This window comes from Mustelus asterias, unplaced genomic scaffold (genome assembly GCF_964213995.1).
Source record: "Mustelus asterias unplaced genomic scaffold, sMusAst1.hap1.1 HAP1_SCAFFOLD_1623, whole genome shotgun sequence".
In the NCBI taxonomy this organism is placed as follows: Eukaryota; Metazoa; Chordata; class Chondrichthyes; order Carcharhiniformes; family Triakidae; genus Mustelus; species Mustelus asterias.
Window position 1 is genome coordinate 69,728 of NW_027591568.1, and position 13,861 is coordinate 83,588.

A 13,861-nucleotide genomic window follows, 5' to 3' on the forward strand; every position below is an offset into this window, starting at 1 on the left:
GCATCAACTGAACAACGAGCGTGACCAACAGACGATTTACATTGTTGCTGCCACGGTGAAATACGATTGGGTTTGGTGATAATTGATGTGGCTAATGGATGCTTTCCACCCTTAGTGCCTTTATTTTGGTTGGAGGTAAGGTTCCATCTGTAAAAAGGTAAAGTGGGAGCAACATTATCACAGTAACGTGTACCTTGGGCTACAATTGGTGATAAGGGCACTATTTGCACTCGGGATGGCATTAATGCAGAAAAGTGTTTATTTTTGTTGAGGGTTTTACTCAAACCCATTGGCCTGTGACACAGTGTGAGCGCTGCCGAGAGCCAGCGCATTCAGACAGGGCTTGAAAATATAACCGCTTTCTTCAAAAATGTTGCTTTCAAAAAGCTATTCTGTGACAGATTTAAGATGGGTAACTTGTTGCAGCTTGACTAAGACAGCTGAAAATGGGCTTATCACAAAAGACCTTTTCATCAGTATCTATGCGAGCTCATGTCTATGAGAAACGTGATTTGCAACAACTGGAGACAATTTTAGAAGACTGGACAGGATCACTGGCTGTATACAGGAGACTGCATATTCAACGCCAATATCCCAAAGAATGTTTAAAACATTCCGGTTAGTGTCCTTCCTCCCAGAAGGACCAGCAAAATGTTTGCTCCCTCAAGCAATTTTTTTTAAAAAATATCCAATTCAATCCAATCAATGTCCAATTCAATGTCTCAGCAAGTGAGACATTCCAGATCCAAGCTGACAAGACAGGCTCACCACTTCCTGTCTTGAGCTTGATCTACATGATCCAAGCTGATTGGAGTAGGCATTGCATCTTCTCCAAGGCTTGATGTCATTTGCATCTTAGCCAAAAGGCCTAGATGCCGCCTTAAATTGCTTCAAGTGAAGCCTCAGTGTAACCTCATGACTTCAACCGAATGCAGGATGCCAAAACTACAATTGATCTTAGCCAAAAGGCCGAGAAAAATTAGCTGAAACTGATATGGCCAATTTGCTAAATCAGCACACAAAATGGCGGGAAAGTGATCTGCTCTTCCGACACCACTCTCCTTTGCATTGGTTTGGCCAATTTCAGGTAAAGAAACGCAGTGCAATGGAACAGAAACTCATGCCCAGAGTGTTCCAGGGAAGTGAGGTAAGGGAGTGATTCCACTATTTAACTCATTTCCAAACCACATCATATATTTTGCATACTTATGCATCACTTCAGTTCGTGTATCATTATTTGTAGTTAAATAGCAAAACTGGCAGCAATTTGGAAAGCAGAGAAAGACCAGGGACTCGAGTTCAGAATGGTTGAAGGTGCTGACTCTCACTGGGGTACAGTTCCGTGGGACCCCACTCCCCTGCCCTCTCCTGAAGGTGTTGACTCTCACTGATGTTGGATGTTCTGGTGTTGTTAGTCTCTTTGGCCATGAGAGACGATTGAACCTGGGACAGACCTTGGTTACTATTCACACATGCGCAGTGTCTAGTTAGGCTATAAAATATTCAGTTAATTAATATCCCCCGCTCCCCTCAGATGAATGAAGGATACTGGGAGTAGGGAATCTATCCTAAGTTCTTGTGCAGATGGATTGCAGCAAAAGTTGCTGCCTTTTGTTTGACTTTTTAAGGAGCGTTTGCTCCTTTTAAATGATTTGACTTCTGTTCTGTGAGGAACATGCGACAGAAGAGTTGTTGACCTGAATATGAGGGGCCAGCTTTAATTTTAGTGCTGTGGTATGTGTGATCACTGGACTACAACCCCGCCCCCACCCCCCACCCCCCCAATGCGTGCACGTGTGCACACCGCGCCATTAATCAAATCACTTCACCCTTGCCCAGGTCAACAGGAAACAGAAATGCTTGGCAGCAGCTCCACTGGGTTCTCCGAGAGAGACAGTGGGATCTGCCCTGGTTCAGTGGGTCACACTCTCACCTCTGAACCAGAAGGTAGTGGGGTCAAAACCCACTTCGTAATACTGGCTGGTGCTCCACTGCAGTGCTAAGGCAGTGCTGCACTGTCAGAGGTGTTGTCTTTTGGACAGAAAATGAAACCGAAGTCCCATCTGCCCTTTTTAAATGGATGTTAAAAGGCACACGGACACTATTTTGAAGTGGCTAACATTCATCCTTCAGCTAACATGGCTAAAGCAGATTTCTGGTCATTTGTCTCATTGCTGTTTGTAGGAGCTGGCTTTGTACAAATTGACCGCTAAGCTGCCGAGATTACAACTACACTTTGTAAATGTTTTCTTCACCGTAAATCACTGTGTCCTGTGGCATTGGAAGCTGCAGCACAAACAGGTTATTGTTTTAGCTTTTTATCTCCCTTTGCTCTCTCTCTCTCTTCATCCGTCAGTGTCTCTTTCTTTCACTTGTTCCTTTTTTATTTCTTATCCTGCACTGGACAATGAGTCTTTGAAAGCAAGAAATGTTTGAGTTACCTTTTGCATCCTGCACTGACTGGCGCTTGCTGTGCTTGTTCTGCTGTGCAGGTGGGCAGGGTTAGCCTCGGAGCTTCCAGCCAACCCATCCAGTGGCATTTAAAAACTAGGAGCAGGAGTGGGCCATTCAGCCCCTTGAACCTGAAATAGAGGTCAAAGTGTTAGAAATGAAGTGTTAGAGGGAGCGTTGCAGGGTTGGAGAAGGTTACAAAGATAGGTTGCTGTTAGGCACCTAACCTGCCCCCCCCCCCCCCCACCCCACCCCCACTGAGAGCCAATTCAGACCAGCCAGCACAGGTCGGAGGAGAGTGGGACTTGACACAGGAATAGATACAAGGTTTTAAAGGGTGTAATGTGTATGGCTGTGAGTGCACCAAAATAGATGAACAAGGATGAGAGATGATAAGCTTAATAAGCTTAAACTAGAAAGAGTGCAGAAAAGATTTACTAGGATACTACCGGGACTTGATGGATTGAGTTATAAGGAGAGGCTGGATAGACTGGGACTTTTTTCTCTGGAGTGTAGGAGGCTGAGGGGTGATCTTGTAGAGGGCTATAAAATAATGAGGGGCACAGATCAGCTAGATAGTCAATATCTTTTCCCAAAGGTAGGAGAGTCTAAAACTAGAGGGCATAGGTTTAAGGTGAGAGGGGAGAGATTCAAAAGTGTCCAGAGGGACAATTTTTTCACAGAGGGTGGTGAGTGTCTGGAACAAGCTGCCATTGGTAGTAGTAGAGGCGGGTTCAATTTTGTTTTTTAAAAAGCATTTAGACAGTTACATGGGTAAGATGGGTATAGAAGGATATGGGCCAAATGTGGGCAATTGGGATTAGCTTAGGGGTTTTTTTAAAAAAAAGGGGCGGCATGAACAAGTTGGGCCGAAGAGCCTGTTTCCTTGCTGTAAACCTCTATGACTCTAAGAGACTGAGGTGGAGGACTGAGATTACAATGATCAGGTCGCTTGTGTTTTGGAGGTTGCTGAATGGCCTTCTCTACTTTGAAATGGTGCCATGGGATCTTTTACTTCCCTCTGAGAGGGCAGACCATGGCACCTCAGACAATGTGGCACTCCCTGACTGTTGGACCTCGATGCCACCCGTGTTTATGGTGTTTAAACCAAACTCTTGGCAAGTTGCTTTTAACTAAAATGGAAGGTGATCACACCTTGATATGAAGGTTCCAAATGATTGAATATGAAGGCTCCCTTGCATCTGGAGTGCTGCGCACAGTTTTGGTCCCCTCACTTGAGGAAAGATGTAAATGCGTTAGGGACAGTTCAGATGAGATTCACTAGACTGATTCCAGGGATGAAGGACTTGTCGTTTGAAGTGAGATTGAGCAGTTTAGACCTGAACTCGCTGGCGTTTAGAAGAATAGGAGATCTAATTGAGGTATATAAGATGCTAAAAGGGATTGGCAGGATAGCTATAGAATGAATATTTCCCCTTGTTGGACTTTCTAGAACAAGAGGACATAGTTTTAGACTAAGGGGTGGCAGAAATGAAGAGGAATGACTTGACTCAAAGGGTCGTGAACCTGTGAAATTCTCTATCTCAGGATGCAGTGGATGCTGGAACACTAAACAAACACAGAGCAAGTTTAAGGGGGAGATAGCTTTTTAATAAGCAGCAGAGCGGAAGGTTGTGGGGAGTGGGCAGGAAGGTGGAGATGAGGCGGAGGTTAGATCAGCCATGATCACATTGAATGGCGGATAGCTCGAGGGGCTGAATGGCCTCCTCCTGCTCCTAGTTCTCATGTTCCTATGTCACTGTGTGATGAAACGTCTCTTGAAATTATTGCTGTTCAATAGTCAGGAAATGAAATGCTTTAATGTTTGATGGATAAACGGTTTGCATGAGGTTTTCTCGAGGCTTAATGGAATATAAATTTAACATAATAATGCACGATTCATGTTCTTAAAATTACCAGGAGTGTAACAACGGGGACATTTGGCGTCTAATCTTCATCTGCCAGGGCCTTTTTTCCCCTTAGGCAGCCCTGACTAAACAAGTGTTAGGCCCCTTGAATGCTGCTTCACTCAGTTTAGGTAAAGCCGGGGAGAACGTGCTGAGTTATTTCTTGTTTTAAAACTTTATGCACACCTCGCAACTCCCAACCTCCTGTCCCCGTGTCGGAGTGCATCATTCTGCCTGTGCCCTGGATAGAAAATGAACTGGCTTTTGCTGAACCTGTGAGTTAATTAATTGCAGATTAATGTTCACTGAGGCTCTGACTGGCATACGCAAGGGTCGATTTTACTGAAAAGATGCTAACAGTGAGGAGCTTTGTGCGCATATCAAGCAATTGTGATGCACTGTCCACTTAGCGGTGTGCCGTTTTATGTGGAACAATAATAACTCGCAATGAGAAGTGTATTATTCTGCTGCTGGACCACAGAGAGTCAATGTTGTTTGGTAAACACAATCTCAGGTCAAGTAAAGTCTAATTGGTGTTTGGAAAAGTGCTTGCGAGCGTCAGCACCCAGGTTAAGCGACTGAGATACTTGGTTTTCAGGGTTGCTTTTCTGCTGTAACCAAGTGTGACATCTGGCGCGTGTTACATACTTTAAACGGTTGCAAGAGCTGTATCAGCAGAAAATGGAGCCATCGTCTAACTTGGAAAGACATCAAGCATAGAAACAGTGCAACTAGCCTATGCTGCGGCACTCGTGTTCCATGTGAATCTCTTCCTGCCTTATTTCAACTCACGTGTTTTTGGCGGCACGTTTACAACTGCAAAGACTGTCTGTTCTTTGTTTTATATTTTATCACACAGACATTTCCAGGAACAGGGTAGCTACATATTCTTCACGAGTGATTCTCACCAGCAATGCCCGTGGAAGGGGATTAAATGGGGGTGCAGAGTGTACACTTTCCGAACTCTCGTATGTTTTTAAAACCGACTTTATTTTTTTTCACTCAGATTAATACGGTGAATAACGTCAGTAGTACAGAGGATATTAAGCCACCTCCCGGCCTGAGCGGACTTGGGAACATGAACTGTTACAGCCCCAACTCGATGGCCAAGCATATCTGTGCAATATGTGGAGACCGTTCCTCAGGTAATACTGCAACCTGCCCACAAATCTTTGCACTGATCACAAGAGTCCCATCATCAGCAAACATTCTCCTCCGAGACTGTGGTCATTCTCATCAGTAAAGGCTCTTGCTTTTAATACTTGTTGTTGCTGCGTCTTGTATGTCGTTCGAACAGGAGCCAGGTTGGTTTCCGATCTTGTTTGGGGGGAAAAAAAGGTAGTTGTAAGGGATTTATATTTATATTGGAAACGTTAGAAATAAAGTATAGTTTTTAAGTGGGTTTGATTTAATGTTTCTGGGCCTGTAAGGGTAAAAACCTATAGTTAGATTCATGTTGGACAAAGGCGTTTGTATGTCTGGGGGTTGGTTTCAATTCCAATTGTGTTTCTGTTATGCTTAGAGAGGATTATGATGTGAAGAATAAATAGAGCCTGGCAAAGATAGCAGTGGTTGCTTAGCAACTGGGGGCCTTTTAAAGTAGAAAGGTGTGTTACTTTTAAATGGATGTATTGCAGTTGAAGATAGTACACTGGGGTGTGAACATCTCAACTGTACCAGGGGAAGCTGGGCATATTTCCCAAAGAACATGGATAACCGGGGAATTGGGTCAGAAAAAAGACTGGAGTTTTGAGAACAGAGACCAAGGTGTCGTTCAGGAAAGTTCAAATGGAAAAGTAAACAATGTTCTCGTTAAAAAGACAATTGCCGTAATCAGAATTAAAGTGGGAAAGCAGCCCTCGGAGATAAATCAGAAGTTTGATGCCATTTTAATAGAATCTGGAATTTGAGGGTTAAAGCAATTGTGAACAGCTTGTATAACAGTCTAGACAAAGAAATCCCAGAGAGGGAGTTGAAAATCCTGGATAGTGAATTTAATGTTGAGAGTTATTTGGGAAACGTGGACTAGATTTTCGAATGTAAACCGCTGATGGAAAGCAGTGTTGTGAAAGCGTGTTTTCTGGGAATGGAGTTTGGAAACTCGTGTGACAATCATCTGGAGGGATTCTGAGGAAAATTCCACAAACATTAACTTTGGGTTCAGAGTGGAGTCTGTGTTTTGGCCACAGCCAATCTGTGTGCTTAAAGGAATGTTGTGTTACTGACATCGCTGTAGTTTTAAAATATACTTTGTAATCGCGTTAGTCTTAAGATCTGTGTGTTAGGCTAAGGGGAAGTAAAGGAGTATTGTATCATCATCCAATTTTACATGTTTGAGACATTATTTTTCTCGTTATAAAAAAATTAATTGGCGGTCCTGTGACTGTTCCTCCACATTTTAAAAAAAGTACAAGTTATACTGTTTTGAGCCAGGGTTCCATTCTGGGATCTTCCCATCCAGTTATAACATCAACTGGGATCATAACAATTTGGTGACATAATTGGCTATAGATTTTGAGCATGAAAGGATGCCGTGGTAACAGACACGGCCTGAATGAGTGAACATGTTGTCGTAGCATCACAAAAGGAGGCCATTCGACCTATGTCCATGCTGATCCTAACCTGTTATTCATATGTGGAATTCTTTGAGGATGTAACTAGTAGAGTTGACCAAGGAGAACCAGTGGATGTGCTTGATTTAGACTTTCAGGATGCTTTCGACAAGGTGTCACATAGCAAACTACTATGCAAAGTTAAAGTGCATGGGATTGCAGGTAATGTCTTGAAATGGATAGAAAGTTGGTTAGCAGATAGGGAACAGAGAGTTGGCATAAATGGGCCTTTTTCTGATTGGCAGGCAGTGACTAGTGGGGCACCGCAGAGATCTGTGCTAGGACGCAAGTGTTCACATTTGTATATTAATGATTTGGAAGAGGGAACGAAATGTATTATCTCCAAATTTGTAGATGTTACAAAGTTGGGTGGGAGGGTGAGCTGTGAGGAGGATGCAATGATGCTTCAGCCTGATTTGGAAAGGCTAAGAGTGTGGGCATCTGTATGGCAGATACAGTATAATGTCGATAAATGTGAGGTTATCCACTTTGGTAGCAGTAATAGGAAGACAGGTTATTGCTTGAATAGGTGTAAATTGAGGAAAGTGTTTTGATTTGATTTATTATTGTCACATGTATTAGTGTACAGTGACAAGTATTGTTTCTTGCGCACTATACAGACAAAGCGTACCGTTCACAGAGAAGGAAAGGAGAGGGTGCAGAATATAGTGTTACAGTCATAGCTAGGGTGTAGAGAAAGATCAACTTGGTGTGAGATAGGTCCATTCAAAAGTCTGATGGCAGCAGGGAAGAAGCTGTTCTTGAGTCGGTTGATATGTGTCCTCAGACTTTAGTATTTTTTTCCTGATGGAAGAAGGTGGAAGAGAGTATTTCCGGGTGCGTGGGGTCCTTAATTATGCTGGCTGCTTTCCGAGACAGCAGGAAGTGTAGACAGAGTCAATGGATGGGAGGCTGGTTTGAACAAATTGGGCTTTGTTCACGACCTTTTGTAGTTTCTTTCAGTCTTGGACAGAGCAGGAGCCATACCAAGCTGTGATACAACCAGAAAGAATGCTTTCTATGGTGCATCTCAAAGTTGCTGAGAGTCATAGCAGACATGCCAAATTTTCTTAGCCTCCTGAGAAAGTAGAAGTGTTGGTGGGCTTTCTTAACTATAGCGTCGGCATGGAGGGACCAGGACTGGTTGTTGGTGATCTGGACACCTAAACATTTGAAGCTCTCAACTATTTCTACTTCATCCCCATTGATGTAGACAGGTATATGTCCTCCACTACGTTTCCTGAACTCAATGACTATCTCCTTTATTTTGTTGACATTGAGGGAGAGATTATTGTTGCCGCACCAGTTCATCAGATTCTCTATCTCATTCCTGTACTCTGTCTCGTCATTGTTTGAGATCCGACCCACTACGGTGGTGTCATCTTGAAAATTGTCAACTTGAAAATGGAGTTGGAGGGGAATTTAGCCACAATAGTGGATAAAGAGTATAGTGGGGGATGATTTGATTTGAATTTGATTTGATTTATTATTGTCACATGTATTAACATACAGTGAAAAGTATTGTTTCTTACGCGCGATACAGACAAAACATGCTGTTCATAGAGAAGGAAACGAGAGAGTGCAGAATATAGGGTTACAGTCATAACATTACATTCTACATGTGAGAACACAGCCTTGTGGGGCACCAGTGTTGAGGATGATTGTGGAGAATATTTTGTTGCCTCTGCTTACTGATTGTGGTCTGTGGGTTAGGAAGTCTAGGATCCAGTCGCAGAGGGAGGAGCCAAGCCCCAGGCCATGGAGTTTGGAGACGAGTTTCGTAGGAATAATGGTGTGGCAATCTGAGCTGTAGTCGATAAATAGGAGTCTGACATAGGTATCTTTGTTATCTAAGTGTTCCAGGGATGAGTGCAGGACCAGGGAAATGGCGTCTACTGTGGACCTATTGCGATGATAGGCGAACTGTAGTGGATCCAGGCAATTTGGGAGGCCAGAATTGATTTGTCAATTGATTTATCAAAGTGATTTGTCCCATGACTAACCTTTCGAAGCACTGGACGATAGTCATTAAGGCACGCTGCCTGGCGTTTTGGTATCAGGATGATGGTCGTCATCTTGAAGCAGATGGGGACTACAGATTGGTGTAAAGAAAGGTTGATGTCTGCGAATATCCCCGCCAGTTGATCCATGCAGGATCTAAGTGCTCGTTCGGGTACCCCACACGGGCCAGTTGCTTTCGATGGGTTGACCTTCGAGAAAGCTGCTCTGACATCTGTGATGGTGACATCGGATACAGGTTCGTCAGGTGGATGAACAGATGGAGGGTATGCTCTCGCTGTCCTCTTGCTCAAAATGGGCATAGAATGCATTGAGCTCATTGGGGAGGGGTGCATTAGTCCCGGCGATTTTACATGCCTTCATCTTGTAGCCTGTTATATCTTGCAGACCTTGCCGTAGTCGGTGGGAGTCTGTGTGGCGAGCCTGGGACTCTAGCTTCATCCGATGCTGGCTTTTGGCATTTTTGATGGATCTCCTTAGATCATTTCTGCCTTTCTTGTATAGGTCACAGTCGGCTGACTTGAACGCTTCAGACCTGGACTTGAGCAAGCAGTGGATATCCCTCTTCATCCACTGTTTCCGGTTGGGGAACACACGGATTTGCTTCTTTGACACAAAGTCTTCTACACACTTACTAATGAAGTCAGTTATTGTAGTGGCGTACTTGTTCAGGCTGGTCAGAGTTTTAAGTACTGACCAGTTCACTGACTCGAAGCAGTCCCATAGGAGATCATCTAATTCCTCAGACCAACGTTGCACGATTTTCTTTGATGGACTCTCCCATTTCAGTTTTTGCTTGGAAGCCGGGAGCAGGAGCACAGCCTTGTGGTCTGATTTGCCAAAGTGTGGGTGGGTGATAGAGCGGTAGGCATGTTTGATATTTGATAAGTGGATACTCAGCAAGACTTTGGTGTCCTCGTGTACCAGTCGCTGAAAGTAAGCGTGCAGGTGCAGCAGGCAGTGAAGAAGTCAAATGGTATGTTGGCCTTCATAGTTAGAGAATTTGAGTATAGGAATAGAGATATTTTACTGCAATTGTATAGGGCATTGGTGAGGCCATACCTGGAGTATTGTGTGCCGTTTTGGTGTCCTTACCTGAGGAAGAATGTCCTTGCTAGAGAGGGAGTACAGCGAAGGTTTACCAGGCTGATTCCTGGGATGGCAGGTTTACCATATGAGGAGAGATCAAGTCGGCTAGGACTATTCATTGGAGTTCAGAAGAGTAAGAAGGGATATGAAACTTATAAAATTCTAACGGGATTAGACAGTAGAGATTCAGAAAGAATGTTCCTAATGGTGAGGGTCATAGTTTGAGGATATGGGGTAAACCTTTTAGAACTGAGGTGAGGAAATTTCTTCACCCAGAAGATGGTGAATGTGTGGAACTCACTACCACAGAATGTAGTTGAGGCCAAAATGTTGTCTGATTTCAAGAAGAAATTAGATATAGCTCTTGGGGCTAAAGAGATCAATGGATATGGGAGCAAGGGGATATCATGATATTGAATTTGATGATCAGCCATGGTCATAATGAATGGTGGAGCAGGCTCGAAGAGCTTAATGGCCTACTCCTGCTTCTACCTTTCTATACTTCCCTGAGCTTTCCCCATTGTTCCTGGAATGTTTATTACCTTCCTTTTTATCCGGTTCTATTTAACCTGCTTCCACCACCCTTTCAGATGGTGTGTTCCAGAACATAATTTGCTACAGGGAAACGTTTCTCCTCATCTCACCTCCAGTTCTTCTGTCAATAGCCTGTGTCCTTACTTGCTCGATCAAAATCTTTCAAAATTTTTATTGAATTCAAATTCACCATCCGCCATGGTGGGATTTGAACCTGGGTCCCCAGAGCATGACCTTGGGTCTCTGGATTACCAGTCCAATGTCAATACCACTAGGCCACCTCCCCAGCATTAAAAATATTCAATGACCCTGACTCCATTGCTGTCTGGGGAAAAGAGTTCCAAAGATTCACCATCTGCAAGTGAGAGAATTTCTCCTCATCTCCGTCTTAAATGGGAGGTCCCTTATTTTAAAACTGTATCCCCAAGTTCTGGTCCCTTTCATAAGGGGAAACATCCTCTCAGCATCCGGACTGTCAAGTCCCTCCGGCATCCGCTATGTTTCAATAAGATCACCTCCCATTCTTCGAAACTTCAAAGGATACAGGCCCAATTTGTCCTCCCTTTCCTCATAAGATAACACCCCTCCCCCTCCCCCCCCCCCCCCCCCCCCACACTCGATTCCAGCTATTGGTCAGGTCAATCTCCTACATCCTTCCTAAATGCCCAGAATTGGGCATAAGACTGCAGCCGAGGTCTGACCAGCGATGTGGAATGGTTTGATGTAATTTTGATGTGGAGATGCCGGCGTTGGACTGGGGTAAACACAGTAAGACGTTTAACAACACCAGGTTAAAGTCCAACGGGTTTATTTGGGAGCAAAAGCCACACAAGCTTGTGTGGCTTTTGCTACCAAATAAACCCGTTGGACTTTAACCTGGTGTTGTTAAACTTCTTACTTGATGTAATTTGACAGGAGGTCTAGTAAACCTGGCAGAGAGAGCAAACCAGCAAGTTAATGCTGAACATTTAGCCCCAGTGTTGTGGGGGTAACTGGTGGCGATTGATGAGATAACCCCTTGCACGGTTTGCCAGTCAGTTCCCACTAAGTGCAGGATGGTGCGAGTATGGAATTTAATGAGCCTACCTACACGATTAAACACTCTGACGCCACCTGTAACTTGAGACACATGCTGGCTATGACTTAAAGCAGGAAATGTCAACCTTGATTTTATTGCCTGCATTGTATTTGTGCTCCAGTCCCACCCTCCTCCCACTGTCTGAGCCCTTTCAAAATGTCCCAAGTTTGGGCCATGTCTAACTCCCTCACCCTGAGTTCTACGGAGGCAACTACCCACCAGAAGGGCGTCCCCAGCTCAGAGCTTTGGTCACCTCTCGTCCCTAATCTTTCGGAAATGGTTGGGTGAAGGGATTTGAATTGAAGGGATCAGGGCGCGAGGCTGTTTCTTACTATTGGAGTCAGTAATGAGTAAAACCGGCATCCTGCCCAATCCCCCCCCCATGGCCCCCTCCCAAGAGGTAGTTTATAATTGCTCCCACCCATAGCCCACGGTGACATCTGTTTTTCCCAGATACATGAGGTGAATCATGCTGTCAGTCCCAGCACTGAGGGGGTGCTGTGCTATCGCTGGGTCAGAAGTTAAACCAAGGCATAGTGTGGACCCTTGGAGTGGGGAGGGTGTAAGTTATCCCGTGGCACAATTCCAAAGAATTTTCTCCAGTGTCCTTGACAATATTCATCTCTCAAATCAACATGGCGAAAGCAGACCATTTGCTCATTATTGCATTGATGTTTGTTGGATCTTGTTGTGTACAAATTAGCGACTCTGCTACCTGTGTTACAACAGTGGCTATCCTTCAAAAAAACTTATTGGCTGTAAAGCACCTTGGAACATCCTGAGAGATGCTACTAAAATGCAAGTCTCCTTCTATATGCAAGAGTGCGCGTGAGCTAAGTTGAGCTTTGAAAACTATTAAATGATTGATGAACCCAGCAATTACATTCAAATCTCCTACATTATGAATGCTTCAATTAGGGCACTCTGAATTTCTAAGTGGGGTTGGTGAGTGGACCCCACCACACACTTCAATCAACAGGGAGGCAGACATGTGATGATTGCAATAATGAATGGCAGTGTTTGCAAACAGTCAAACTCGATCTCCAACAGCTCCTGCTCCATCTCCAGCAGTGATCACAACAGCCCAAAACACTGCATTCAACTGAAAGTCAGAGGATTCATCCAGAGTGACAGTAGTGGGGCAGCAGCCCATCTGGGGACCCTCATTCCTGTCTGAATTGGGTGGGTGGGTTGGGATGTAGGTTGTGGGGGGGGGAGGAGGTGGGATGTGGGTTGGGGGGGGGGGAGGAGGTGGGATGTGGGTTTGGGGGGGGGGGGGAGGAGGTGGGATGTGGGTTTGGGGGGGAGGGGGGAGGTGGGATGTGGGTTTGGGGGGGAGGGGGGAGGTGGGATGTGGGTTTGGGGGGGAGGGGGGAGGTGGGATGTGGGTTTGGGGGGGAGGGTGTGAGGTGGGATGTGGGTTTGGGAGGTGGGATGTGGGTTTGTGGGGGGGATGTGGGTATGTGGGGGGGGATGTGGGTATGTGGGGGGGATGTGGGTATGTGGGGGGGGAGGTGGGATTGGGGGGGGGGAGGTGGGATGTGGGTTTGGGGGAGGTGGGATGTGGGTTTGGGGGGAGGTGGGATGTGGGTTTGGGGGAGGTGGGATGTGGGTTTGGGGGAGGTGGGATGTGGGTTTGGGGGAGGTGGGATGTGGGTTTGGGGGAGGTGGGATGTGGGTTTGGGGGGGGGGAGGTGGGTTTGGGGGGGGGGGGGAGGTGGGTTTGGGGGGGGGAGGTGGGTTTGGGGGGGGAGGTGGGTTTGCGGGGGGGAGGTGGGATGTGGGTTTGGGGGGGGGAGGGGGATGTGGGTTTGGGGGGGGGAGGGGGGATGTGGGTTTGGGGGGGGGAGGGGGGATGTGGGTTTGGGGGGGGAGGTGGGATGTGGGTTTGGGGGGGGAGGTGGGATGTGGGTTTGGGGGGGGAGGGGGGATGTGGGTTTGGGGGGGGAGGGGGGATGTGGGTTTGGGGGGGGAGGGGGGATGTGGGTTTGGGGGGGGAGGGAGGATGTGGGTTTGGGGGGGGGAGGGGGGATGTGGTTTGGGGGGGGGAGGGTGGGGGGGGGATGGGGTTTGGGGGGGGAGGTGGGATGAGAATTGGGTTTGGGGGGGAGGTGGGATGTGGGTTGGGGGGGGGGTGGGATGTGGGTTTGGGGGGGGAGGGGGGTGTGATC

At 46.1% G+C, this 13,861-nt stretch overlaps 1 protein-coding gene across 1 annotated transcript in view; it reads left to right on the plus strand.

Annotated features, from left to right (window-relative positions):
* The window catches only part of LOC144488513 (retinoic acid receptor RXR-gamma-like), a 72,317-nt gene extending 65,728 nt beyond the window's left edge, over positions 1-6,589 (plus strand). The window contains exon 3 of the mRNA XM_078206560.1: positions 5,365-6,589. Within this exon, the coding sequence (XP_078062686.1) occupies positions 5,365-5,601 (237 nt within the window). The 3' untranslated portion in view covers positions 5,602-6,589. The remainder of the gene's footprint in view (positions 1-5,364) is intronic.
* Positions 6,590-13,861: the final 7,272 nt, after the last annotated feature.